General features: G+C 40.2%; 2 protein-coding genes across 13 annotated transcripts in view; one reads left to right on the top strand and one right to left on the bottom strand.

Annotated features, from left to right (window-relative positions):
* tns2a (tensin 2a) overlaps nt 1-14,322 on the top strand; it is an 85,661-nt gene extending 71,339 nt beyond the window's left edge. For 7 of the 8 annotated variants that reach the window (XM_039652162.2, XM_089124202.1, XM_039652167.2 and 4 more), the window contains 2 exons: nt 12,707-12,736; nt 12,930-14,322. In XM_039652162.2, the coding sequence (XP_039508096.2) occupies nt 12,707-12,736; nt 12,930-13,071 (172 nt within the window). In that variant the 3' untranslated portion in view covers nt 13,072-14,322. The remainder of the gene's footprint in view (nt 1-12,706; nt 12,737-12,929) is intronic. The other variant, XM_039652166.2, reaches the window with a different exon arrangement.
* A 153-nt stretch (nt 14,323-14,475) lies between these two features.
* Nucleotides 14,476-26,521, bottom strand: part of foxp1a (forkhead box P1a) — a 41,161-nt gene continuing 29,115 nt past the window's right edge. For all 5 annotated transcript variants that reach the window (XM_039651839.2, XM_039651842.2, XM_039651841.2 and 2 more), the window contains 10 exons: nt 20,703-20,807; nt 18,597-18,684; nt 18,270-18,353; nt 17,988-18,195; nt 17,758-17,834; nt 17,513-17,614; nt 17,313-17,434; nt 17,172-17,235; nt 16,433-16,596; nt 14,476-15,707 (listed from right to left, as the gene is read on the bottom strand). In XM_039651839.2, coding sequence (XP_039507773.2) covers nt 15,560-15,707; nt 16,433-16,596; nt 17,172-17,235; nt 17,313-17,434; nt 17,513-17,614; nt 17,758-17,834; nt 17,988-18,195; nt 18,270-18,353; nt 18,597-18,684; nt 20,703-20,807 — 1,162 coding nt within the window. In that variant the 3' untranslated portion in view covers nt 14,476-15,559. The remainder of the gene's footprint in view (nt 15,708-16,432; nt 16,597-17,171; nt 17,236-17,312; nt 17,435-17,512; nt 17,615-17,757; nt 17,835-17,987; nt 18,196-18,269; nt 18,354-18,596; nt 18,685-20,702; nt 20,808-26,521) is intronic.

Genomic DNA, 26,521 nt, shown 5'->3' with positions numbered 1-26,521 from the left:
AAAAAAACGTAAGGGGTACCACTGTCGTTTTTTTTTCGGACCGAATTTTTGAGTTTCCATATCTCAGCTCTGGAAGGGGCTAGAGCCTCCATTTTTGCACTCAGGTCTAAGTCTCATGGCCCTCTATCAGAATCCAGAGTTTTGGGAAGATTGGAGAAACTTAATTTTTCGCCCGAAAAAAAAAAACGTAAGGGGTACCACTGTCGTTTTTTTTTCGGGCCGAATTTTTGAGTTTCCATATCTCAGCTCTGGAAGGGGCTAGAGCCTCCATTTTTGCACTCAGGTGTAAGTCTCATGGCCCTCTATCAAAATCCAGAGTTTTGGGAAGATTGGAGAAACTTAAATTTTCGCCCGAAAAAAAAAACGTAAGGGGTACCACTGTCGTTTTTTTTTCGGGCCGAATTTTTGAGTTTCCATATCTCAGCTCTGGAAGGGGCTAGAGCCTCCATTTTTGCACTCAGGTCTAAGTCTCATGGCCCTCTATCAGAATCCAGAGTTTTGGGAAGATTGGAGAAACTTAATTTTTCACCCAAAAAAAAAAAACGTAAGGGGTACCACTGTCGTTTTTTTTTCGGGCCGAATTTTTGAGTTTCCATATCTCAGCTCTGGAAGGGGCTAGAGCCTCCATTTTTGCACTCAGGTCTAAGTCTCGTGGCCCTCTATCAGAATCCAGAGTTTTGGGAAGATTGGAGAAACTTAATTTTTCGCCCGAAAAAAAAAACGTAAGGGGTACCACTGTCGTTTTTTTTTCGGGCCGAATTTTTGAGTTTCGATATCTCAGCTCTGGAAGGGGCTAGAGCCTCCATTTTTGCACTCAGGTGTAAGTCTCATGGCCCTCTATCAAAATCCAGAGTTTTGGGAAGATTGGAGAAACTTAATTTTTCACCCAAAAAAAAAAACGTAAGGGGTACCACTGTCGTTTTTTTTTCGGGCCGAATTTTTGAGTTTCCATATCTCAGCTCTGGAAGGGGCTAGAGCCTCCATTTTTGCACTCAGGTCTAAGTCTCATGGCCCTCTATCAGAATCCAAAGTTTTGGGAAGATTGGAGAAACTTAATTTTTCGCCCGAAAAAAAAAAAAACGTAAGGGGTACCACTGTCGTTTTTTTTTTTCGGGCCGAATTTTTGAGTTTCCATATCTCAGCTCTGGAAGGGGCTAGAGCCTCCATTTTTGCACTCAGGTGTAAGTCTCATGGCCCTCTATCAAAATCCAGAGTTTTGGGAAGATTGGAGAAACTTAATTTTTCGCCCGAAAAAAAAAAACGTAAGGGGTACCACTGTCGTTTTTTTTTTCGGGCCGAATTTTTGAGTTTCCATATCTCAGCTTTGGAAGGGGCTAGAGCCTCCATTTTTGCACTCAGGTCTAAGTCTCATGGCCCTCTATCAGAATCCAGAGTTTTGGGAAGATTGGAGAAACTTAATTTTTCACCCAAAAAAAAAAACGTAAGGGGTACCACTGTCGTTTTGTTTTCGGGCCGAATTTTTGAGTTTCCATATCTCAGCTCTGGAAGGGGCTAGAGCCTCCATTTTTGCACTCAGGTCTAAGTCTCATGGCCCTCTATCAGAATCCAGAGTTTTGGGAAGATTGGAGAAACTTAATTTTTCACCCAAAAAAAAAAAAACGTAAGGGGTACCACTGTCGTTTTTTTTTTCGGGCCGAATTTTTGAGTTTCGATATCTCAGCTCTGGAAGGGGCTAGAGCCTCCATTTTTGCACTCAGGTCTAAGTCTCATGGCCCTCTATCAGAATCCAGAGTTTTGGGAAGATTGGAGAAACTTAATTTTTCGCCCGAAAAAAAAAAAACGTAAGGGGTACCACTGTCGTTTTTTTTTCGGGCCGAATTTTTGAGTTTCCATATCTCAGCTCTGGAAGGGGCTAGAGCCTCCATTTTTGCACTCAGGTGTAAGTCTCATGGCCCTCTATCAAAATCCAGAGTTTTGGGAAGATTGGAGAAACTTAATTTTTCGCCCGAAAAAAAAAAACGTAAGGGGTACCACTGTCGTTTTTTTTTCGGGCCGAATTTTTGAGTTTCCATATCTCAGCTCTGGAAGGGGCTAGAGCCTCCATTTTTGCACTCAGGTCTAAGTCTCATGGCCCTCTATCAGAATCCAGAGTTTTGGGAAGATTGGAGAAACTTAATTTTTCACCCAAAAAAAAAAAACGTAAGGGGTACCACTGTCGTTTTTTTTTCGGGCCGAATTTTTGAGTTTCCATATCTCAGCTCTGGAAGGGGCTAGAGCCTCCATTTTTGCACTCAGGTCTAAGTCTCATGGCCCTCTATCAGAATCCAGAGTTTTGGGAAGATTGGAGAAACTTAATTTTTCGCCCGAAAAAAAAACAAAACGTAAGGGGTACAACTGTCGTTTTTTTTTTCGGGCCGAATTTTTGAGTTTCGATATCTCAGCTCTGGAAAGGGCTAGAGCCTCCATTTTTGCACTCAGGTCTAAGTCTCATGGCCCTCTATCAGAATCCAGAGTTTTGGGAAGATTGGAGAAACTTAATTTTTCACCCCAAAAAAAAAAACGTAAGGGGTACCACTGTCGTTTTTTTTTCGGGCCGAATTTTTGAGTTTCCATATCTCAGCTCTGGAAGGGGCTAGAGCCTCCATTTTTGCACTCAGGTCTAAGTCTCATGGCCCTCTATCAGAATCCAGAGTTTAGGGAAGATTGGAGAAACTTAATTTTTCACCCAAAAAAAAAAAACGTAAGGGGTACCACTGTCGTTTTTTTTTCGGGCCGAATTTTTGAGTTTCGATATCTCAGCTCTGGAAGGGGCTAGAGCCTCCATTTTTGCACTCAGGTCTAAGTCTCGTGGCCCTCTATCAGAATCCAGAGTTTTGGGAAGATTGGAGAAACTTAATTTTTCGCCCGAAAAAAAAAAAACGTAAGGGGTACCACTGTCGTTTTTTTTTCGGGCCGAATTTTTGAGTTTCCATATCTCAGCTCTGGAAGGGACTAGAGCCTCCATTTTTACACTCAGGTGTAAGTCTCATGGCCCTCTATCAGAATCCATAGTTTTGGGAAGATTGGAGAAACTTAATTTTTCGCCCGAAAAAAAAAAACGTAAGGGGTACCACTGTCGTTTTGTTTTCGGGCCGAATTTTTGAGTTTCCATATCTCAGCTCTGGAAGGGGCTAGAGCCTCCATTTTTGCACTCAGGTCTAAGTCTCTTGGCCCTCTATCAGAATCCAGAGTTTTGGGAAGATTGGAGAAACTTAATTTTTCACCCAAAAAAAAAAACGTAAGGGGTACCACTGTCGTTTTTTTTTTTCGGGCGAAAAATTACGTTTCTCCAATCTTCCCAAAAATCTGGATTCTGATAGAGGGCCATGAGACTTAGACCTGAGTGCAAAAATGGAGGCTCTAGCCCCTTCCAGAGCTGAGATATGGAAACTCAAAAATTCGGCCCGAAAAAAAAACGACAGTGGTACCCCTTACGTTTTTTTTTTTGGGGTGGAAAATTACGTTTTTCCAATCTTCCCAAAACTCTGGATTCTGATAGAGGGCCATGAGACTTAGACCTGAGTGCAAAAATGGAGGCTCTAGCCCCTTCCAGAGCTGAGATATGGAAACTCAAAAATTCGGCCCGAAAAAAAAAACGACAGTGGTACCCCTTATGTTTTTTTTTTTCGGGCGAAAAATTAAGTTTCTCCAATCTTCCCAAAACTCTGGATTCTGATAGAGGGCCATGAGACTTAGACCTGAGTGCAAAAATGGAGGCTCTAGCCCCTTCCAGAGCTGAGATATGGAAACTCAAAAATTCGGCCCGAAAAAAAAAACGACAGTGGTACCCCTTACGGTTTTTTTTTTTGGGTGGAAAATTACGTTTTTCCAATCTTCCCAAAACTCTGGATTCTGATAGAGGGCCATGAGACTTAGACCTGAGTGCAAAAATGGAGGCTCTAGCCCCTTCCAGAGCTGAGATATGGAAACTCAAAAATTCGGCCCGAAAAAAAAAACGACAGTGGTACCCCTTATGTTTTTTTTTTTCGGGCGAAAAATTAAGTTTCTCCAATCTTCCCAAAACTCTGGATTCTGATAGAGGGCCATGAGACTTAGACCTGAGTGCAAAAATGGAGGCTCTAGCCCCTTCCAGAGCTGAGATATGGAAACTCAAAAATTCGGCCCGAAAAAAAAACGACAGTGGTACCCCTTACGTTTTTTTTTTTTGGGTGGAAAATTACGTTTTTCCAATCTTCCCAAAACTCTGGATTCTGATAGAGGGCCATGAGACTTAGACCTGAGTGCAAAAATGGAGGCTCTAGCCCCTTCCAGAGCTGAGATATGGAAACTCAAAAATTCGGCCCGAAAAAAAAAACGACAGTGGTACCCCTTATGTTTTTTTTTTTCGGGCGAAAAATTAAGTTTCTCCAATCTTCCCAAAACTCTGGATTCTGATAGAGGGCCATGAGACTTAGACCTGAGTGCAAAAATGGAGGCTCTAGCCCCTTCCAGAGCTGAGATATGGAAACTCAAAAATTCGGCCCGAAAAAAAAACGACAGTGGTACCCCTTACGGTTTTTTTTTCGGGTGAAAAATTAAGTTTCTCCAATCTTCCCACGACTCTGGATTTTGATAGAGGGCCATGAGACTTAGACCTGAGTGCAAAAATGGAGGCTGTAGCCCCTTCCAGAGCTGAGATATGGAAACTCAAAAATTCGGCCCGAAAAAAAACGACAGTGGTACCCCTTGCGTTTTTTTTTTCGGGCGAAAAATTAAGTTTCTCCAATCTTCCCAAAACTCTGGATTCTGATAGAGGGCCATGAGACTTAGACCTGAGTGCAAAAATGGAGGCTCTAGCCCTTTCCAGAGCTGAGATATCGAAACTCAAAAATTCGGCCCGAAAAAAAAAAAAACGACAGTGGTACCCCTTACGTTTTTTCTTTTTTTTCGGGTGAAAAATTAAGTTTCTCCAATCTTCCCAAAACTCTGGATTCTGATAGAGGGCCATGAGACTTAGACCTGAGTGCAAAAATGGAGGCTCTAGCCCCTTCCAGAGCTGAGATATCGGAACTCAAAAATTCGGCCAAAAAAAAAAACGACAGTGGTACCCCTTACGTTTTTTTTTTCAGGGGAAAAATTAAGTTTCTCCAATCTTCCCAAAACTCTGGATTCTGATAGAGGGCCATGAGACTTAGACCTGAGTGCAAAAATGGAGGCTCTAGCCCCTTCCAGAGCTGAGATATCGAAACTCAAAAATTCGGCCAAAAAAAAAAAACGACAGTGGTACCCCTTACGTTTTTTTTTTTCGGGCGAAAAATTAAGTTTCTCCAATCTTCCCAAAACTCTGGATTCTGATAGAGGGCCATGAGACTTAGACCTGAGTGCAAAAATGGAGGCTCTAGCCCCTTCCAGAGCTGAGATATCGAAACTCAAAAATTCGGCCCGAAAAAAAAAACGACAGTGGTACCCCTTACGGTTTTTTTTTTCGGGCGAAAAATTAAGTTTCTCCAATCTTCCCAAAAATCTGGAATCTGATAGAGGGCCATGAGACTTAGACCTGAGTGCAAAAATGGAGGCTCTAGCCCCTTCCAGAGCTGAGATATGGAAACTCAAAAATTCGGCCCGAAAAAAAAACGACAGTGGTACCCCTTACGTTTTTTTTTTCGGGCGAAAAATTAAGTTTCTCCAATCTTCCCAAAACTCTGGATTCTGATAGAGGGCCATGAGACTTAGACCTGAGTGCAAAAATGGAGGCTCTAGCCCCTTCCAGAGCTGAGATATGGAAACTCAAAAATTCGGCCCGAAAAAAAAACGACAGTGGTACCCCTTAGGTTTTTTTTTTCGGGGAAAAATTAAGTTTCTCCAATCTTCCCAAAACTCTGGATTTTGATAGAGGGTCATGAGACTTACACCTGAGTGCAAAAATGGAGGCTCTAGCCCCTTCCAGAGCTGAGATATGGAAACTCAAAAATTCGGCCCGAAAAAAAAAAAAACGACAGTGGTACCCCTTACGTTTTTTTTTTTTTTCGGGCGAAAAATTAAGTTTCTCCAATCTTCCCAAAACTCTGGATTCTGATAGAGGGCCATGAGACTTACACCTGAGTGCAAAAATGGAGGCTCTAGCCCCTTCCAGAGCTGAGATATGGAAACTCAAAAATTCGGCCCGAAAAAAAAAACTACAGTGGTACCCCTTACGTTTTTTTTTTTCGGGCGAAAAATTAAGTTTCTCCAATCTTCCCAAAACTCTGGATTCTGATAGAGGGCCATGAGACTTAGACCTGAGTGCAAAAATGGAGGCTCTAGCCCCTTCCAGAGCTGAGATATGGAAACTCAAAAATTCGGCCCGAAAAAAAAAACGACAGTGGTACCCCTTACGTTTTTTTTTTTCGGGCGAAAAATTAAGTTTCTCCAATCTTCCCAAAACTCTGGATTCTGATAGAGGGCCATGAGACTTAGACCTGAGTGCAAAAATGAAGGCTCTAGCCCCTTCCAGAGCTGAGATATGGAAACTCAAAAATTCGGCCCGAAAAAAAAACGACAGTGGTACCCCTTACGTTTTTTTTTTTCGGGCGAAAAATTAAGTTTCTCCAATCTTCCCAAAACTCTGGATTCTGATAGAGGGCCATGAGACTTAGACCTGAGTGCAAAAATGGAGGCTCTAGCCCCTTCCAGAGCTGAGATATGGAAACTCAAAAATTCGGCCCGAAAAAAAAACGACAGTGGTACCCCTTACGTTTTTTTTTTTCGGGCGAAAAATTAAGTTTCTCCAATCTTCCCAAAACTCTGGATTCTGATAGAGGGCCATGAGACTTAGACCTGAGTGCAAAAATGGAGGCTCTAGCCCCTTCCAGAGCTGAGATATGGAAACTCAAAAATTCGGCCCGAAAAAAAAACGACAGTGGTACCCCTTACGTTTTTTTTTTCGGGCGAAAAATTAAGTTTCTCCAATCTTCCCAAAACTCTGGATTCTGATAGAGGGCCATGAGACTTAGACCTGAGTGCAAAAATGGAGGCTCTAGCCCCTTCCAGAGCTGAGATATGGAAACTCAAAAATTCGGCCCGAAAAAAAAACGAAAGTGGTACCCCTTACGTTTTTTTTTTTTCGGGCGAAAAATTAAGTTTCTCCAATCTTCCAAAAACTCTGGATTCTGATAGAGGGCAATGAGACTTAGACCTGAGTGCAAAAATGGAGGCTCTAGCCCCTTCCAGAGCTGAGATATGGAAACTCAAAAATTCGGCCCGAAAAAAAAAAACGACAGTGGTACCCCTTACGTTTTTTTTTTTTCGGGCGAAAAATTAAGTTTCTCCAATCTTCCAAAAACTCTGGATTCTGATAGAGGGCAATGAGACTTAGACCTGAGTGCAAAAATGGAGGCTCTAGCCCCTTCCAGAGCTGAGATATCGAAACTCAAAAATTCGGCCCGAAAAAAAAAAAACGACAGTGGTACCCCTTACGTTTTTTTTTTCGGGCGAAAAATTAAGTTTCTCCAATCTTCCCAAAACTCTGGATTCAGATAGAGGGCCATGAGACTTAGACCTGAGTGCAAAAATGGAGGCTCTAGCCCCTTCCAGAGCTGAGATATGGAAACTCAAAAATTCGGCCCCAAAAAAAAACCGACAGTGGTACCCCTTACGTTTTTTTTTTTCGGGGGAAAAATTAAGTTTCTCCAATCTTCCCAAAACTCTGGATTCTGATAGAGGGCCATGAGACTTAGACCTGAGTGCAAAAATGGAGGCTCTAGCCCCTTCCAGAGCTGAGATATGGAAACTCAAAAATTCGTCCCGAAAAAAAAAACGACAGTGGTACCCCTTACGTTTTTTTTTTTTCGGGCGAAAAATTAAGTTTCTCCAATCTTCCCAAAACTCTGGATTCTGATAGAGGGCAATGAGACTTAGACCTGAGTGCAAAAATGGAGGCTCTAGCCCCTTCCAGAGCTGAGATATGGAAACTCAAAAATTCGGCCCGAAAAAAAAAAACGACAGTGGTACCCCTTACGTTTTTTTTTTTTTTCGGGCGAAAAATTAAGTTTCTCCAATCTTCCCAAAACTCTGGATTCTGATAGAGGGCAATGAGACTTAGACCTGAGTGCAAAAATGGAGGCTCTAGCCCCTTCCAGAGCTGAGATATGGAAACTCAAAAATTCGGCCCGAAAAAAAACGACAGTGGTACCCCTTGCGTTTTTTTTTTTCGGGCGAAAAATTAAGTTTCTCCAATCTTCCCAAAACTCTGGATTCTGATAGAGGGCCATGAGACTTAGACCTGAGTGCAAAAATGGAGGCTCTAGCCCCTTCCAGAGCTGAGATATGGAAACTCAAAAATTCAGCCCGAAAAAAAAAAACGACAGTGGTACCCCTTACGTTTTTTTTTTTCGGGCGAAAAATTAAGTTTCTCCAATCTTCCCAAAACTCTGGATTCTGATAGAGGGCCATGAGACTTAGACCTGAGTGCAAAAATGGAGGCTCTAGCCCCTTCCAGAGCTGAGATATGGAAACTCAAAAATTCGGCCCGAAAAAAAAAAAACGACAGTGGTACCCCTTACGTTTTTTTTTTTCGGGCGAAAAATTAAGTTTCTCCAATCTTCCCAAAACTCTGGATTCTGATAGAGGGCCATGCGACTTAGACCTGAGTGCAAAAATGGAGGCTCTAGCCCCTTCCAGAGCTGAGATATGGAAACTCAAAAATTCGGCCCGAAAAAAAAATTACAGTGGTACCCCTTACGTTTTTTTTTTTCGGGCGAAAAATTAAGTTTCTCCAATCTTCCCAAAACTCTGGATTCTGATAGAGGGCCATGATACTTACACCTGAGTGCAAAAATGGAGGCTCTAGCCCCTTCCAGAGCTGAGATATGGAAACTCAAAAATTCGGCCCGAAAAAAAAAACGACAGTGGTACCCCTTACGTTTTTTTTTTTCGGGCGAAAAATTAAGTTTCTCCAATCTTCCCAAAACTCTGGATTCTGATAGAGGGCCATGAGACTTAGACCTGAGTGCAAAAATGGAGGCTCTAGCCCCTTCCAGAGCTGAGATATCGAAACTCAAAAATTCGGCCCGAAAAAAAAAACGACAGTGGTACCCCTTACGTTTTTTGTTTTTTTTCGGGCGAAAAATTAAGTTTCTCCAATCTTCCCAAAACTCTGGATTCTGATAGAGGGCCATGAGACTTACACCTGAGTGCAAAAATGGAGGCTCTAGCCCCTTCCAGAGCTGAGATATGGAAACTCAAAAATTCGGCCCGAAAAAAAAAACGACAGTGGTACCCCTTACGTTTTTTTTTTTCGGGCGAAAAATTAAGTTTCTCCAATCTTCCCAAAACTCTGGATTCTGATAGAGGGCCATGAGACTTACACCTGAGTGCAAAAATGGAGGCTCTAGCCCCTTCCAGAGCTGAGATATCGAAACTCAAAAATTCGGCCCGAAAAAAAAAACGACAGTGGTACCCCTTACGTTTTTTGTTTTTTTTCGGGCGAAAAATTAAGTTTCTCCAATCTTCCCAAAACTCTGGATTCTGATAGAGGGCCATGAGACTTACACCTGAGTGCAAAAATGGAGGCTCTAGCCCCTTCCAGAGCTGAGATATGGAAACTCAAAAATTCGGCCCGAAAAAAAAAACGACAGTGGTACCCCTTACGTTTTTTTTTTTCGGGCGAAAAATTAAGTTTCTCCAATCTTCCCAAAACTCTGGATTCTGATAGAGGGCCATGAGACTTAGACCTGAGTGCAAAAATGGAGGCTCTAGCCCCTTCCAGAGCTGAGATATGGAAACTCAAAAATTCGGCCCGAAAAAAAACGACAGTGGTACCCCTTGCGTTTTTTTTTTTCGGGCGAAAAATTAAGTTTCTCCAATCTTCCCAAAACTCTGGATTCTGATAGAGGGCCATGAGACTTACACCTGAGTGCAAAAATGGAGGCTCTAGCCCCTTCCAGAGCTGAGATAAAGAAACTCAAAAATTCGACCCAAAAAAAAAAAACGACAGTGGTACCCCTTTCGTTTTTTTCATTTTCGGGCGAAAAATTAAGTTTCTCCAATCTTCTCAAAACTCTGGATTCTGATAAAGGGCCACGAGACTTTGACCTGAGTGCAAAAATGGAGGCTCTAGACCCTTCCAGAGCCGAGATATCGAAATTCAAAATTTCGACCCGAAAAAAAAAAACGACAGTGTTACCCCTTTCGTTTTTTTCGTTTTCGGGTGAAAAATTAAGTTTCTCCAATCTTCTCAAAACTCTGGATTCTGATTGAGGGCCATGAGACTTAAACCTGAGTGCAAAAATGGAGGCTCTAGACCCTTCCAGAGCTGAGATAACGAAACTCAAAAATTCGACCCGAAAAAAAAAACGAAAGTGGTACCCCTTTCGGTTTTTTTTTCGGGCGAAAAATTAAGTTTCTCCAATCTTCTTGAAACTCTGGATTCTGATAGAGGGCCATGGGACTTAGACCTGAGTGCAAAAATGGAAGCTCTAGGCCCTTCCAGAGCTGAGATATTGAGATCCCCCGTAGCATTTATGCCATTGTATATATCTCAATATCTCAGCTCTGGAAGGGTCTAACTTGTAACGAGTGGTTATTTCAGTCAAAGTTGCTCTTTTATCAGCTTGAATCAGTCGGCCCATTCTCCTCTGACCTCTAGCATCAACAAGGCATTTTCGCACACACGACTGCCGCATACTGGATGTTTTTCCCTTTTCACACCATTCTTTGTAAACCCTAGAAGTGGTTGTGCGTGAAAATCCCAGTAACTGAGCAGATCGTGAAATCCTCAGACCGGCCCATCTGGCACCAACAACCACGCCACGCTCAAAATTGCTTAAATCGCCTTTCTTTCCCGTTCTGACATTCAGTTTGGAGTTCAGGAGATTGTCTTGACCAGGACCATACCCCTAAATGCATTGAAGCAACTGCCATGTGATTGGTTGATTAGATAATTACATTAATGAGAAATTGAACCGGTGTTCGTAATAATCCTTTAGGTGAGTGTGTGTCTATATATAAAGTATATATATATTGCTTTTTTTTTTTTTTTTTGGAAATAGGAGCAATTACTTTATTTTTTTAATGATGTTTTATCTTTTATTTAGATTTTGTGTTTTGTTTTTTAAGTTTTCTTTATATTTTTTTTTAGCATTGTTTAATTTAGTTTAACAGTTGCTTGCCTAGAACTAGTCGTACACAGCAATCTAATCAGGCGGTGCATGAATCTCTGTGGGCTGCTCTGTCTGTGTGTGCATCAATGTTTTTTGTTGAATCATTTGTGTTTATATTTTCAGTAGCATGTAAAACACAATCTTTGGGGCTCATTAATTGTAAACCCGCCCTGTGCAGACAAAACACTCGTCTTTTCCTAAAGCATCACTTTGAACCCTGTAAATAGTTTGGACTCTGTGATTTTTATTTTGTAAAAGCTCTTTCGTGGCAGACAGCCTCATGTTTTGCATCTAAAGAATTTGAGGCAGTAACATTAAACCAGATGTTACAGGATCAAACAGCATTTAACCATAACCCTTTAAATACTCGACCTAGTTCCATTGCTTAGCAACGGGAAGAAACTCCTGTAACTTAAGTGCCCAACCCGTATCATGATTCATGACAAGACGTGAAATAATCATGTTGGTCCAATTTGGAAAACGTGTAGATGTCACGGTTTAGTTTAAACTCAAAACCATAAATAGGGCTATAATGCCCTCTTGTGTCAAATTATATTTCAATATTTATTTTTCCAAGAAATAAAACCAAACAATAAAAACCCATTTAATACAACATTGAACTCAACAGAGTCAATTGAGATCAATTGGCTCAATTGATGAAGCGTTGGGCTTTAATCAAGAAGACCTGAGTTCAAATCCCATTCTTGCTTAGCCTACGTTAAATTGTTGTGATTATATCAAACAAAGTAGCCAAAACAACATTTCTTCAACCCGGTATCACGACAAGATGTGAAATATTCACGTTGGTCCACTTTTGAAAACCCCTCAAGCTTAAACTGAAACTTACCATCACAACCTATTGGTTTTCATTAAACCGAGAAAAATGGAATTTTGTTGACTATCACTGAGAAATGGTCAATTATTTGAAATGCAAAAAAAAACATGTATTATTTTCAAGGTGAAAAGGATTAATTTGCCTCGATCCACGCCGAAAAAAACGTCTAAATGTCACATTTTTAATGAAGAAGCCTAAATAGTCCACTTTTGAAAACGTGTAGATGTCACGGTTTAAACCCCCTCAAACGTGAAAATCACAACCTATTGGTTTTCATTAAACCGAGAAAAATGGAATTATTACGATCACTGAGAAATGGTCTATTATTTAAAATGCAAAAAAACATTTATTATTTTCAAGGTGAAAAGGATTAATTTGCCTCGATCCACGCCGAAAAAAACGTCTAAATGTCACATTTTTAATGAAGCAGCCTAAATAGCCCACTTTTGAAAACGTGTAGTGTGTGTGTGTGTGTGTGTGTGCATGTGTACAACTGCTGCATACTCTAAAAGAACGAAAATACTTCTACACAAGCTCGATTTCACGTATCATTGCAATGGGAAATGTGTCAGAACGGAATTCAGACGCAGCGCAAGTATGATTGCACCACAGCAATGTAGGAACAGGACCTGTGTAGCCTACTTGCATGTATGCTTTGACCTCAGATTGAGAGCATGTTCATGTGTGGCTGCATCAGCGTCCCGTGTGTTTGTGTGTGTGTGTGTGTGTGTGTGTGTGTGTGAGAGAGAGTCTGTTCCTCAGTCTTGTCTCTGTCTCCCTCTTGCTGCCGTAGGTGGACTAACTCAGACAGCACAACCTCTAAGTAAGTCTAAATGAAACGTGTGTGTGTGTGTCGTCTGGACTGTTGTGACAGCTTGTTTCCTCTAATTATGTGCATGTTATTTTACTCTAGTACTGATCAACCTGTCTGTCCGTTCACTCCATGTTTGGATTGCAAAACTGACGAATATTTGATCCACAATCACTCATTTGCATGTCGCTCTTCCTCCTCTCAGAGTTTTTGGTTTTGTCGCCAAGAAGCCCGGCAGTGCGGTGGAGAACGTCTGCCATCTCTTCGCAGAGCTGGATCCCGAACAGCCTGCGACTGCCATCGTCAACTTCATTAACAAAGTAATGCTGGCACCGCAGAGACGCTAAAGCCCCGGGGACGAGGAGCGTCATCTTCACACACCACACACACACACACCGCCGAACATCACAAGACTCTAGTGTTGCACCTTCTGTCAAGTTTAAGAGCTTCACAACTAAAGACTGCAGGAACTTTTGGCAAAGACAACGGCTTTACTGTTGACTAACACGATACCAAAGCACATTCAAACCAAAATATAGAGAATGTAACCGAACTAAAGCCAACCATCTGTTGTGGTATTGCGCTATTTAAGCCTTTTTTGGTGTTCGTGGGATTGTAAATGGTTTTTATAAAATTGTCACCAAGATTTTTTTTAAATGTGTACATTTTAGGCACTGCATTGACCCCTGAATACAATAAATGATATATGCACTCCCAACATATGAATTGCACAGAAAAAAGCCTTTGCAGAAGGACAATCATCAGTTTATATATTTTATTAATCCACCAAATTGAAGTGAATTTTTGTCCTTTTAACTGGAAAGGAGGTGCCATGGTTTCTGAATCTGGCCCAGTGTCTGCGAATGATAGTGAAAGTTAAGAGCGTTTGAGATGGAGAGCGAAAGATGGAGGACCAGACATGGCGTAATCGTGACGCGGGGTTCCTGTAGTATGATGTCACAATGGAAGGTTGATGGTCATGTGATTATTAGCCAGAGAGAATTCGGTTGCCTTTAGAGTAGGAAAGGAACTTTATTTAGTACCCTTTTGTGGTGTAGGCTATTTTATGCACCATTCATACATGGAATAAGACAGTGGTACATAACCGTCCACATCGTATATGAACCATAGCCTGGTCAGCTGACCGTCACGCCTGACGTATGGTGTAGTAATGGAACATTATTATTGGAATGTAATCGGTCTTTAAACTGACGGGACAGGTGGACGTTTCTGCATTCCATGTTTTGCATCATGATCTCCAGAAGCGGTTTATAACCAAAGACGTGTGGCTATGTACTCATTCAGTTACTATAAGCTGTGCCATTTATTTTACTTGCCTGTATCAACGAGTTATTGCTGTTTTTGACAGATAGTTAGACACGTCTATGACGACTTTAATATATTGTATTCTGTATTTTCTTATTGATCTTTGTATGTAGTAATATATTTTCACACATGCAGCTGACTTGGAAAGTTAAAAAAAGACTACATGGAAGGATTTTGATAAGAAAAGGATTTTTTTAATTATCTTATGCTATTTTTTCAGTGTATGCACAAGTGAAAAATATAATAAATGTAATAAAAGTCATGGTACCAAATCTGAATTCATTATGTGAATTATTTCAATTCCAATGCACTATTCTATTACTGTGATTGTATATATATATATATATATATATATATATACACATACAATCACAGTAACAGTAATTTGTATAAATGAAAAAAAAAAAACACTTTTTATACAAGAATTTATTAATCATAAGGCCATTTATTCAGAAGTATTGAAAAAACTGAAATAGTTGATTTGAAATAGATGGCATCTATTTCTTTTGGACATGTGTAACAAATTATTCAGTCAACAATTACGCATTATTTCCCTCATCAGCTCATTTCTCTGTGGTACGTTGTCAAATCAAATGATTGCGGTTTACAAACTGCTCAAATGTCATGAGTGTGACATTAAATGCCTCCAATACTCATCAAATCCACTCAAGTGAAGACTTCTTAGTCTTGGCCATATCAAAAGGGACAATGTAAACAGGGTACACAACATTAAAACATCTTTCACAATCTTTGGTAACTTGATTTTTTTTCTACAAAAAAGAAAAGAAAAGTTGCTCTAGTCAAATACGGAAATGTTTGGTTCAGCTTTACTAATAACCGAATGGTTGTGACTGTTGAGAATGAGGCTTTTTGTTTGCGTAAATGTTTTGGATAATGGAAATACAGTAACCTTCTGTACACACTAAGTGAAAAACAAATCAAAAACTACAATTGAAAAACATTCATCAAGTGCTGGTTATAAAATGTTCCCCTTTGGTTTTGTTTTTATCTTGAAAAAACAAGAGGTAAAAAAGATAGACATTCACAATTTCATTTTCCACTCTACCGATAAGCGGCCCGAAATTTAAGGCCACGGCAGCCAGGGCCCTCGATGGCGACTAACCCTACAGTATTGAGGCTGAGGTGATTTAAACTCGCGTTTACAATAAAAGAGCTTTTCATTCAGCATTCACAGCTGCAGTGAACAGATTTTGTGGAAAGCTAAATAAATCTTGTCGTAGACCGCTTCAAATTTTCCTCGGCCGACAGGGAAAGCGCCTTCCCTCCAAGGTGAGCGTTCGATTACTACGGTGCCGTAGTGTTTAATATACCAAGCAAAGATGACGTGTAGCCTACAGCGCCCTCTAGGAGCCCTTTAGTACCATTGAGGTCAAACCATTGCGTACAACAGAAACAGGTCAATCGAAACAATAAATAAAGGGTAGTTCCCAAAAGGAAAAGTTGCAGCTGTAACTTGTGTGTGTGTATGTGTTTGTCAGGAGTCTGATCTCAGCAGTGGAACGGTGAGAGGCCCGGCTCTTCGCTGTACTCTGGGTTGTGGTTGGTGTCTGGACTGTGCTGGTCTTCTGTCTCTGGAGACATGGACCCATTATAGTCCTCGGCCTCCATCTGCTCCTCTTTAATTTGAGACCGATGCCTGAGAACACACACACACACACGGCTCACATCAACCAAGATCTTACACTTCAGCACAAATTAAACTGCTCACTGGTATAGATGCTCTGTTTTGAGGACTACATTAAATTCAAGCAGTTTTGAGAAATAAACACAAAATTGCACAAGCATGCATTGCTTCAAATGGCATATTAAAACTGGATATTATATCACAATTAGTGTGAAACTTGAGTCAGGTTAGGACACAATTAGGTGTAGCTATGATGTTGGTGATGATGAAAGGTGGTTGTGTTGTCAAAGAAGGTATTGTGGCTTTATATATGGTCAGACACTTGCATGTGTAAGCTCATGGAGTTACAGGGTTTTTGAGTTTTGATCGTCACTGGAACAGCCGCATAAGTGCATCATCGCATTATGTTTATTGTAGCTATGTGGGCACTCTGTTTTTCTTGTTGTTGAATATATTTGGCCAAAATCTCATGATATAGAAGACGAATGCAGAGGATATTTAAATTTTGTTTAACTAGACTGCAAACACCAGACAAAGACTCTACAGCGACTCTCAGATTTATATGATTTCAAAAAGCAACGAGCAAAAATGAAATCTAAATCTGTACTGCTGTGTCAGTTCTGTTAAAATAACTTGATTGCCAATTTGAATATTTCAGTAAGCCAGCAGTGAGTGGCTGACATGATGTTCTCAGGGTTTACGTGAGCGATATTAGACAGTCAGGACAGTGGACTCACAGTGTGGGCAGAGGAGAGAGCTCCAGGCTGGAGTCGCTGCGGGAGCCATCATCATGATCGTGAGAACTCATGTCCTCATGCAGCGCACCGGTCAGGGCCTTCAGACTGGACGCTCCCATCGATGCCGAGCCATATAGGGGCAGACTGCTGTCCACCATCGCAGCCTGAGGAGAAACATTGTTTTAAGATCACCCAAAATAGCACTTGTATCCCAAACAAGTTATATATACTACCATTGAGGCAGGCAATGATGCATGAAATTGATCAAAAGGGAAACTTTTAATAATGTCTTTCATTATTAATGTCTTTCAATAATGAATAATTTCATTATTATAATGTTTAATAATGGAAGACATTAATAATGTTACAAAAGACTTCTATGTCTAATAAATGCTGTTCTTTTGAACTTTTTATTCATCAACGAATCCTGAAAAATAAACATCACAATTTCCACAAAAATATAAGGCAGCACATCTGTTTTCAACATCGATAAGAAATGTGTCTTGAGCAGCATATCATGAGAATGATTTCTGAAAGATCATGTGACACTGAAGACTGGAGTAATGATGTTGTTTGCATCACAGCAATAAATGATATTTTGAAATATATTCAAAGAGAAAACAGTTGTTTGAAGCTGTAATAATATTTCATAATTTTACTGTATTTTTGATCAAATAAACACGAGAGAAATCCTTTAAATGGTAGTGTATGTATGAACGAGTCTGAGCTGAATCCATACCTGCAGAGCAGACAGGGTGGGACTTTGACCCAGACTGGACTGGATGTTCTTCACCAGAGGTGATCTGAAGAAACAGACCTCAGCGTCATTCGCGACAACGGCCAGTGCAAATGAAAACGTGGCAGTCAGATCTGCACTTACCCAGTGAGCTTTTGTGGCCGCCTTTTCTGAAACTCCATCTCGTCCACGGTCCAAACGGCCCCCTTCACATTCTCAACTCGTACAAAACACTTGTGAAGACTGAGGTTGTGGCGAACTGCATTCTGAGATTGCAGGAGAAATTAAAAAAACTGATCCAGGGCACAAGAAATAAATCAAGACGGATCTTTTTACTCCGTTACCTTCCACGTTGCTGCATTGCGTCTGAAATACGCAAATGTTCGAGTGAACCAGTTGTAGATTTCGTTTAGTGTTAGCTGCTTTTCTGGAGACTCCAAAATGGCCTGCGAATTAAAAAAGGAAACACATGTCTCTCATACAGCAGCTGATGAAAGATAAATGTAAAGGTTTAACTAAAACAGCTCAGACAGCATGGTTGATCAGGAATATATGGTGAGGTACCAAGCGCTGCATGATGGTTTCTTACCTGCCTGATCAAAGCTGCATATGTAAACGGAGGCCTGACCTCAGCACTCAAGTAGAACTCCTTATTCTGCACAATATCTATGAGACACAGGAGAGAGGTGCAGCTGCTTCAGTTACACTTCATTGACCCAAGCAACCGTGCATGTGTGAACAGGCCTTTACACTGGTTTCAGTCCCGCGCAGGGATACTGGCGCTGACATTGACAGTGGGCTAGAGGTCACCGATCTCACCTTGGTCCATGGCCATGTTGTATTTGTCCGAGTAGCGTTTGCGGATGGGTCCCATGCTGTGCAGGCTGGTGGGGATGATGACCGAGGGCATCTGGGGGAGTGACGTGAGGGGCGTAGACGGGGCCGTGGCACTCTGGGACAGGCTCATGGAGGGAGTGGTTTTCGGAACGGTTGCCTTAGCAAGAGTGAGGTTGGACACCAGATTCACCTAAGAAACATTTGAAAGTTTATTACTTCACCAGAACTACAGAAGTGTGTTTATAATCAAACAGAGTGACATACTGGCTGAGGGGCTGGTTTGGCCTCAGTAGACTTGACATGGAGGTGGGCCATCATGGCCTGAAGGCGTTCTTTGTCTTTAGTGAGCTGTATGACAAACACAAACACCACTGATGAACATGGAGCTTTCTGTTGTCTTACGTTCACTTTTTCTTCATGTGTGTATTCAGCACATACAGAGCAGGAAAAAGATTAGAGCAGGATGTTTGCAAACCATGCAAAGCAGAAAACAAACATTTCTTTAGTCTAATCAGAATAAAATATCAACATATCAAGAAGCAGTTCTGTCTGGAGGAAAAGCAGTTGTGCTGAATGTTTGTGAAGCTTTACCTGCAGCTCCAGCTGCTGAACCACCTGCATCTGAACTCTGCACTGCGCCGTGCTCTTGTCATCCAGAGCATGTTCACCGTTCAAATGCCTGAAAAACACAACAGACACATGCAGACATTCAGTTTACACCAAGACATTAAAACACATTCGTTAAAGCTACACTGTGTGATTTTTACCGCCATCTAATGACCATCCAGTGAATATTAGTTTCTGTTCCTCTCAATTCCGATTTCGTTTTAACTCCTACGGTGGCCAATGTAGTCCAAGATTAACATGGCTTCCAGTTCGACCCCATCCATGAGTGTTAACTCAAACATAAACCCGAAAGGCGAAGCTTGAATTAATGGGTATGTCCCTCTTTAGCTAATGTACTTTCAAGATGAAAGGGCAACATGGCGACCGGCATTAGCACCCCTTACCCGTATGTATTTTCAATGTCATATTATACACTCACGAGAATACTTTATTACTTGAACGAAGTAAATATACATTAATGAGCACATATATTTTTGAAAGAACGTGTTTTTAGCTAAGAAAAAACTAAAAGAGTTACACAGTGCAGCTTTAACGTGCATTCACAGCACTAAATTATTTATAATGTGTTATTTCTTTTCGAGTTTTGTCTTAGTGGTGTCGTGTTGTGTGTATGAAATGTGCAATATAAATAAACTTGCCCTGCCTTGCCTAAAGTTGTCTGAAAATAAATCTAGTTTCTTTTGAAAACACACTCAGCAGAATAATACACAACATCAGCATTGAGTGGTTTCATTCTTTTTAGTGAATCATTCAGGTTCACTAGTGTTCAAAAAATTGATTTATGTTTTTGAAAGAAGTCTCTTCTGCTCACCAATGATGCATTTATTTGATCAAAAATAGTTAAAACAGAAATGGAACTAAAAAATATATCTTATTTTAATATATTATAAAACAATGATGAAAATTTTGTTTTGACATCAGTCTTCAGTGTCACATGATCCTTCAGATTATTCAAATATGCTGATTTGCTGCTCAAGAAACATTTCTGATTGTTATCGATGTTGAAAACAGTTCTGCTGCTTCATATTTTTGTGGAAACCCTGATAAATTTAAGGAGTTTTGATCAATAGAAAGTTCAAAAGAACAGCACTTATTTTAAATCTTTTATAACATTACTAATGTCATTACAGTCAGTTAATAAAACATAAACCAAACTTTTGAACATGTAGTGTATGACATGTTGACATCATAAATGTATGCAATACTATTATTGAGAAGTAGAGGGCGCTGTATTCAAAGAAAATCTGTGCAAGACTTTCATCCAAACAACTTCCTCAAACAACTCTAATCTTTACAACTCGTTTTAAAAATATACATTTTGCTAAAAAATATTCATAATTAAATTGATTGCATATCAAGCACATTTATCCATGAGACCATCTTGCATTTTCTATTGAATGAAGAGAGAGGGAGATATTTTTACATGGTGAAACTCTAAAGCAATGCAATTTTCATGCAATATTTGTGATTGCATATTCATGAAGGTTGAAAAGCAATATCTAAACACCTTATTCTCAGGTACGGCACGTGAATGTCAGTGTGATGTGATCATTAGAAACATGTTTTTATATGGAGGAACTGTGACCGAGCTGAGGAACAAAGGCAGTGTTGTGGCAATAGACAGGGCGGGGCCTCGGACTGGGAGCAGGGGTCAGGGTCAGTGGAAGGGGCACAGATAAACATCCTCCTGTTGTTTGTTTTGGGAGGGATGGCCAGGATCACCATGGGTACTCTGTTTATCAGTGCACTGAGCTCAACCCTGAGGGGCCCCACGGCTGCACCGCCACAGGGGAAAGAGTGAGAGAGGGAAGGAAATGGAAAGAAAATAAAGACACATGGGTGGTATATACATACATACATATAAGCGAACCAAGGTGGGAGAAGGGAAAGGGACAAAAAAAAAAAACACGAAACAAGTAAACAGAGTAAAAGGGATAGAAACGCATTAAAAGAGCAGCGGGCACACTCAGAAATGATAATTAGATTACAGCCGCATTCAGCTCCTCCTCACAGATCTGCAAACAGGACAAACAGCATAATAAAACGTAGAGGATGAGAGTGTTGACTCACTTGAGGAATGACTGGAAGTCTCCGAACACTGTGTCGCAGCCTGGCCACTTGCACACGCCGTGGCTATAAAGAGGATGTGCGCTCTGAGATTGACTCTCCTGAGAACTGAAGCAAAAACAGACACAATAAATACAGAATCTGAAGCTTGAGTTCTGGGTACGTTACAGGTTAATAATACAGGTTTGCACTAGATAATGTCACTTCCGTGCGACTCTGTGACCCATATGGCTCTGCTTCATCCATAATCACACTGTTACACTTTCATTTGTCCTCGATCTCCAGGATTTCGGACATCTGTGATCTCAGAAAGTTGTGAATCTCACGAAGTCTAGAACATGCCTGGGCTATTACGCACACAATTATTTTGCCTCCTTTAAATGGAAATCAATCTTTTTAGGTACTTGTGTATTTCCTACAGTTAATTCCACAAAGGTTTCATTTTTGCATCGATTTCGAACCGTAGTTTCAGACAGTGCTCAGAGATGCTTTTAGGAGATGTGGTACGGAAAACAAAGCTGGAACAAACTGCCAGAGAGAGAATGAAACTGATACTGTAGATTCATGCTCTCCGACGAGTGTCTTTCTCACACGACAGGCTCGGTTTCAGTGTCAATCCATAAACGATATTGTGATGCATTTAGTTGTAATGACATGTATCGCGAGTTATTTGATGATGCCCAAGTTATCTAATAAAGATAATTCTGAAAATGGGTGAATTCAGAATTCGCCCACACCCAAACACCCATTATAATAATAAAGCACCATTACGGTCATGAGACAAATTATATATAGAAAATACAGTTGAAATAGTAATATTGTGAAATATTATACTTTAAAATAGGTGTTTTCTATTTGAATATTTAAAAATATGATTTTAATATACAAATTCCAGTGATCAAAGCTGAATTTTCAGCATCATTACGCCAGTCTTCAGTGTCGCATGATTCTTCAGAAATTATTCTAATTTTGATGTTCAAGAAACATTTCTCATAATTAGCTAGCTGCTTAATATTTTTGTAGAAACCATGGATGCATCAAGATTCTTCAGAAAGATTCTTCAAAAACAAAAACAAAAAAAGGACTGACTCCAAACTTTGACAATATTGTATAGTAAAATGAATGCTTTGAAGTAATGCGAATAATCCATGACAAAAAGTAGAATTGAACAATATGGGTAGAAAGACACGTTTTGATTGAAAAGGCATTAAGGCAATTTGCAATATTTTTTTCTTGCAAAGTGCAAAAGACACTCAAAATACTTGATTTTGATTTTACATATGTGTTGAACATCATTAGAACATGTTCTGTGTCTATTTTTTTGTGGATACTCAATAAAAACAAAGTGTTGTGCTTTACGCCAAATAAAGAAAAATAAACATGATGCGAGTTCTGTGTTCTCTCTGTCAGTGAAGTCCATTCTGAAAAGCGTCCGAAAATGAACTGTAACTCAGCAAATACCGAGTGCACAAAGGCATGAAGCTTGAATTCTCTTTTTTTAAATAGGTAATTTTTATAAAAAACAAATATACACAGTTTATGTAATCTGTATGAAAAGAGAGATGTCAGTTGTTTTCTTTTCAGCTCATTATAGCTCATTAATTGCTAATGTGACCACGCCCACTGAAAGCGCGCACTATTCAAACGCAAATGATCTGAAGCAAGCAATGCAAACATCCCAACGCCCACATCAGCTGGATAAAACACATCAAGTTTAATAAGAATCATTTACTTTACGTCGTCTTGCTACGCCGTGAGGAATAATACTCATTGTTTCCTATCTCCCCTAAGTATTATAATATGAAAGGCTCCACAAAGAGCAGCAAAGCGATTATGCGCATCCCGTGCGCAGAATGATGCACTTGAAGCAACGCGAAGTCACAGCGCGCAACGCTTCACATTGAAAAGTTCATAGCACATAGCGAAGAGATTATATCTATCTATTCTTAGCGTGTTCTACCTATGCAACAATTTTTTGAGCCTTTTCTTTTAACAGTTTTAAATTTCAGTTACAGTGCACAGAAGAACAATTCATAGCACTCTCGACTCCAGTGCTGTAATCTTACAGACACCCAGGAGAAAGGAATATGATTTAGAAAGGGCAATAAACTCCAGCAAGATTTTTTATGCAAACCATAGACCTTTATGCTTTATCTACAAATAAAGTATAATAATGGGAACATTGATCTTGAAGAGCGTCGTCGTGTTACTGTCGCAACCGAACACAACGCGTGTGAATGCTGAATGCAGAATGACTGAATGTAATGTATATATATATATATATATATATACACACACACAGACATACACTTGACAGGATCTAATGCTGTATAACACTTATATGTAAGATCAAAATCAAAAAGAGTATTTTGAGTCTCTTTTGCAGTGGTAAGAAAAAAAGCGAGCTGGTATCGCCACTGTAACAGACAGGATTTTGTCAGATGTTTTCATAAAGCTCTATTCTTCAATTCAGCTCCAGCTAAGAAAGTAGCAGGACATGTTTTGGACTTTGTATCAAACAGTCAACTGTTTGAGAAAAAGATTTATTTTTGAACTTTGAAAAATGTCAAGAATGTCTTATTTGTTTGGGATCAAGAGAGGTTGTGTCCTTTGACCATGACCCTCTCCTTTTCTCGCCTAAGAGAGCCCTGTGTGTCTCTGCCAGCGGATTCCTTCATGAACACAGACAAAAACCGAGAGAGGTCTAAGGCGGGCATCTTCTCTCATTCAGTGCTTGAACTCAACCCCAACTAGGAACAGGGCTCCAGACTAAATTTTATAACTAGGAGCAGTGGCCCCCAACGGAAAATTTTGTGCCCCAACGGAGCACACATCGTAAATCAACATACTAACCAAATATTCACATTTCTACTAATTCAATTTCCAGTGTATTACTAATAAATACTTTATAGATGATTATAGATGCAGAAATGAATGCCTTTGCGCTCTGACTTAACATTACAGCCTCTTGCCTTCTAAAAGCAACCGGGGCATTGCTTTTTGATTTATTAACAAGTCACCGCATACTCTATGCTTGCGATTAAGATGCTTGTGTTTAACTAACGTATTGTGTTTAAACTGTGAAGTGCCTGCACTGTCTGCAAACTTTGTGTTCCCCGCAGTTATAAGGTAGCAACTGCAACATTCGCAGGTCATGGAATTCGTCTCCTTCCAGTATTACCTTAACCAGCTGAATTCTCGCAACCAATCTTCACGAAAATGGTGGGTTGGGCCTTTTTCGACACAAAAACCTCTCACTCTGAGTCATCTTCCGACTGTGACACTACTATGGCTGCAACGTTTTAAAATAGGTTGCACGGTTCAGTTTGTATCACAGTTTTAGGTTTCCGTAAGTTTGTCAAATAAAATAAAGAAAAAATGAACAAATAATCTAACCACAAGCAAAAGCACAAATAAATACAATAGATCAAAGATATTAATAAAATAAACTATGCTTTTCAGGTAGGTCTAAAATTAGTTTTCAGGTACAGAAATTATGTAAAATAATCAAATGTAAAATAGCATTGCTTATTTGACTATATAAATTAAAGATTAATTCTTATTAAAGTTACAAAAGCTATTCAATTCAGAGCTGATTCAGTAGGCCTACACGATACTGTGAGTGACTTTCTTGACCATATAAGTTAACTTATGATATGCCTTTAAGGCATATCTGACTATGTCTTCTAGGATACTGATCAAGACGAACATGTTGACACACTTTTTGTGTGAATTTGTCCATTCAAGTGCAAGACTTGAAAGAGAATTCAATATTTGTGAGTTGTCTGAGCTGAGTAGCCTACACATACACGCGTGCACAAATCTTCTAGACACGAGTTCTTCGAGTCTTGCTCTTGAATGTTTACATTGGCAAAACTTAAATGAGTTTAAACACCGATGGTAACGTCTGCAGTTCAGGTCTCGCCTGTGCTCGTGTGCCATCAACTCACAGGTGATGATGGCGTAAATGACAGGTCGTGTTCGAGATTTGGCACTCACATTGAACAGTGTTTACAAAGAGTAATCATTTTTTTCACGATTTTTTGATTATCGCTGTTGTAATGTATTATTTGGGAAGCCAGCAAGTGAATTTAACTGGCAGACTAGCCGCAGGTCGGAAGAACGAGTCAATAGTTTGTTTGCTCATGATTGGTCAGACGCACAGCAGGTTGTCACCGTCACCTTCAGACATTTAAACGCGCGCTCGATTATCTCTCTAGGACCCTCCCCCTCCACACATTAGCCACTTACAGTGGCCATTCCCTATTCTTCTCACACTCATTGGCCAACCACACATTCTGGATTCATTGATAAGCCCCTTCCACGTTTAACGTGTAAAAAAAAAATAAAAAAATAAAATAAAAAAGGACAAATTTACTGGTCCCACATGTGCGACTGGATGTAAAATTCAGTCACACATTTTCCAATTTTGGTTGCAGTCTGAAGCCCTGAGAGAGATGACTCACACTTGACAAATTAAAATAGACTTTGTTATTTCCATCCTTATAGCACACTGAACAATCAAATAAGCCAGCAAGCAGACACAATAAAACAAACAGGCGCAATGAACTGTTTGTTCATGCAGATGGAGATCCCAGCCCAATGTCAAACACAAAAAAAAGCACTCGGGAGAGAACGCTACAGTAGTATATGGATCAAGATGGAGTGGGACAGATTTTAAAGGATTGATTACATTGGATCCCTCAGTCCATCAGCGTGAGAGTGTTTGCGTGTCACTCAGTAAGCCAGAAGGAGAGATGGATAGACAATGGCCACATGTCGTGGTCTTCTGGAATGGGTGAAGGGTTTGTTCTCTGGTGCCAGTGGCTGCACTTAAGGTTTTAGTTGCAGGCGTCTCTCTGGCGGGCAAGAGTTTACATGACACCTGAAACTGACCACACAGTCCTTGAGCTCTCACCCTCCACCAATATCATGCAAACAATCACAGGCGGGCTCTGCTGACATTACAGACCACATCAATGCAACACTAGGACAGGATGGCACCTACTGTAATCCGAGCGTTTATTGTTAACGGGGTAGTGTGGTGTAGTGGTTAAGACTCGGGGTTGGGGAACCAGAAGGCTGCTGGTTCTTAACCCCAATTGCTTGGGTAATGGGTTCACGCAGAAGCATAAACAAGTTCAAACCAGTCAACAAACAGCAATACATTTCATAAGGAAAGTTCACATAGTAACAGTCACAGGTTTTGGATTGACAACAGTCAAGTGCTTTCGGGCAAACAAGCTCTGGGAACATATAGACAAACAGATTTAGACCTCTGAAAACAATAAGAAGGCCTGCAGGGGACAAGTTGACGTGGACTGACACCTTTCACACAAAAAACAGTTGCCAGGTATTTTAAGAGGCATTTGTCTTCGTGATTAACACTTTACTTCTGATACAACATATTGGGCATAGGGGTGGGGGAAAGATTTGATTCTTAGATGCATCGCAATGCAGCTGTGGAACGATTCTGAATCGATTCACAAATTTAAAAAAATCGATTTCCAAAAAAATAAATAAATAAATAATAATAAAATCTTTCTAATAACGTAATATTGACGGAACGCAAAAGGCGGAAGTTTGAAGCGCGGAAGTGCAGTGCCTGGCCAGTCTGTGGCGTGCGCATAACAGAGACGCATGAGCGTGAATGTGGCCCCTCTTCGTTAAAAGTTAACATGTGGATAATTTGCATAATTTAATTGTGGCTTTTTTCTATTTTTGTATGAGAGCTGCTTTCTGTATTGTTTTATTTTCACGTCAATATGCTGTAAACAGATCTGTAATACGTACGTTATACATAGGTTTACTGTACTGCCCTC

This window comes from Pimephales promelas, chromosome 20, assembly GCF_988280905.1.
Source record: "Pimephales promelas chromosome 20, fPimPro1.hap1.1, whole genome shotgun sequence".
Taxonomy (NCBI): Eukaryota; Metazoa; Chordata; class Actinopteri; order Cypriniformes; family Leuciscidae; genus Pimephales; species Pimephales promelas.
Note: the sequence above shows the minus strand (reverse complement) of the source record. Positions and strands in the feature narration are given on the sequence as shown.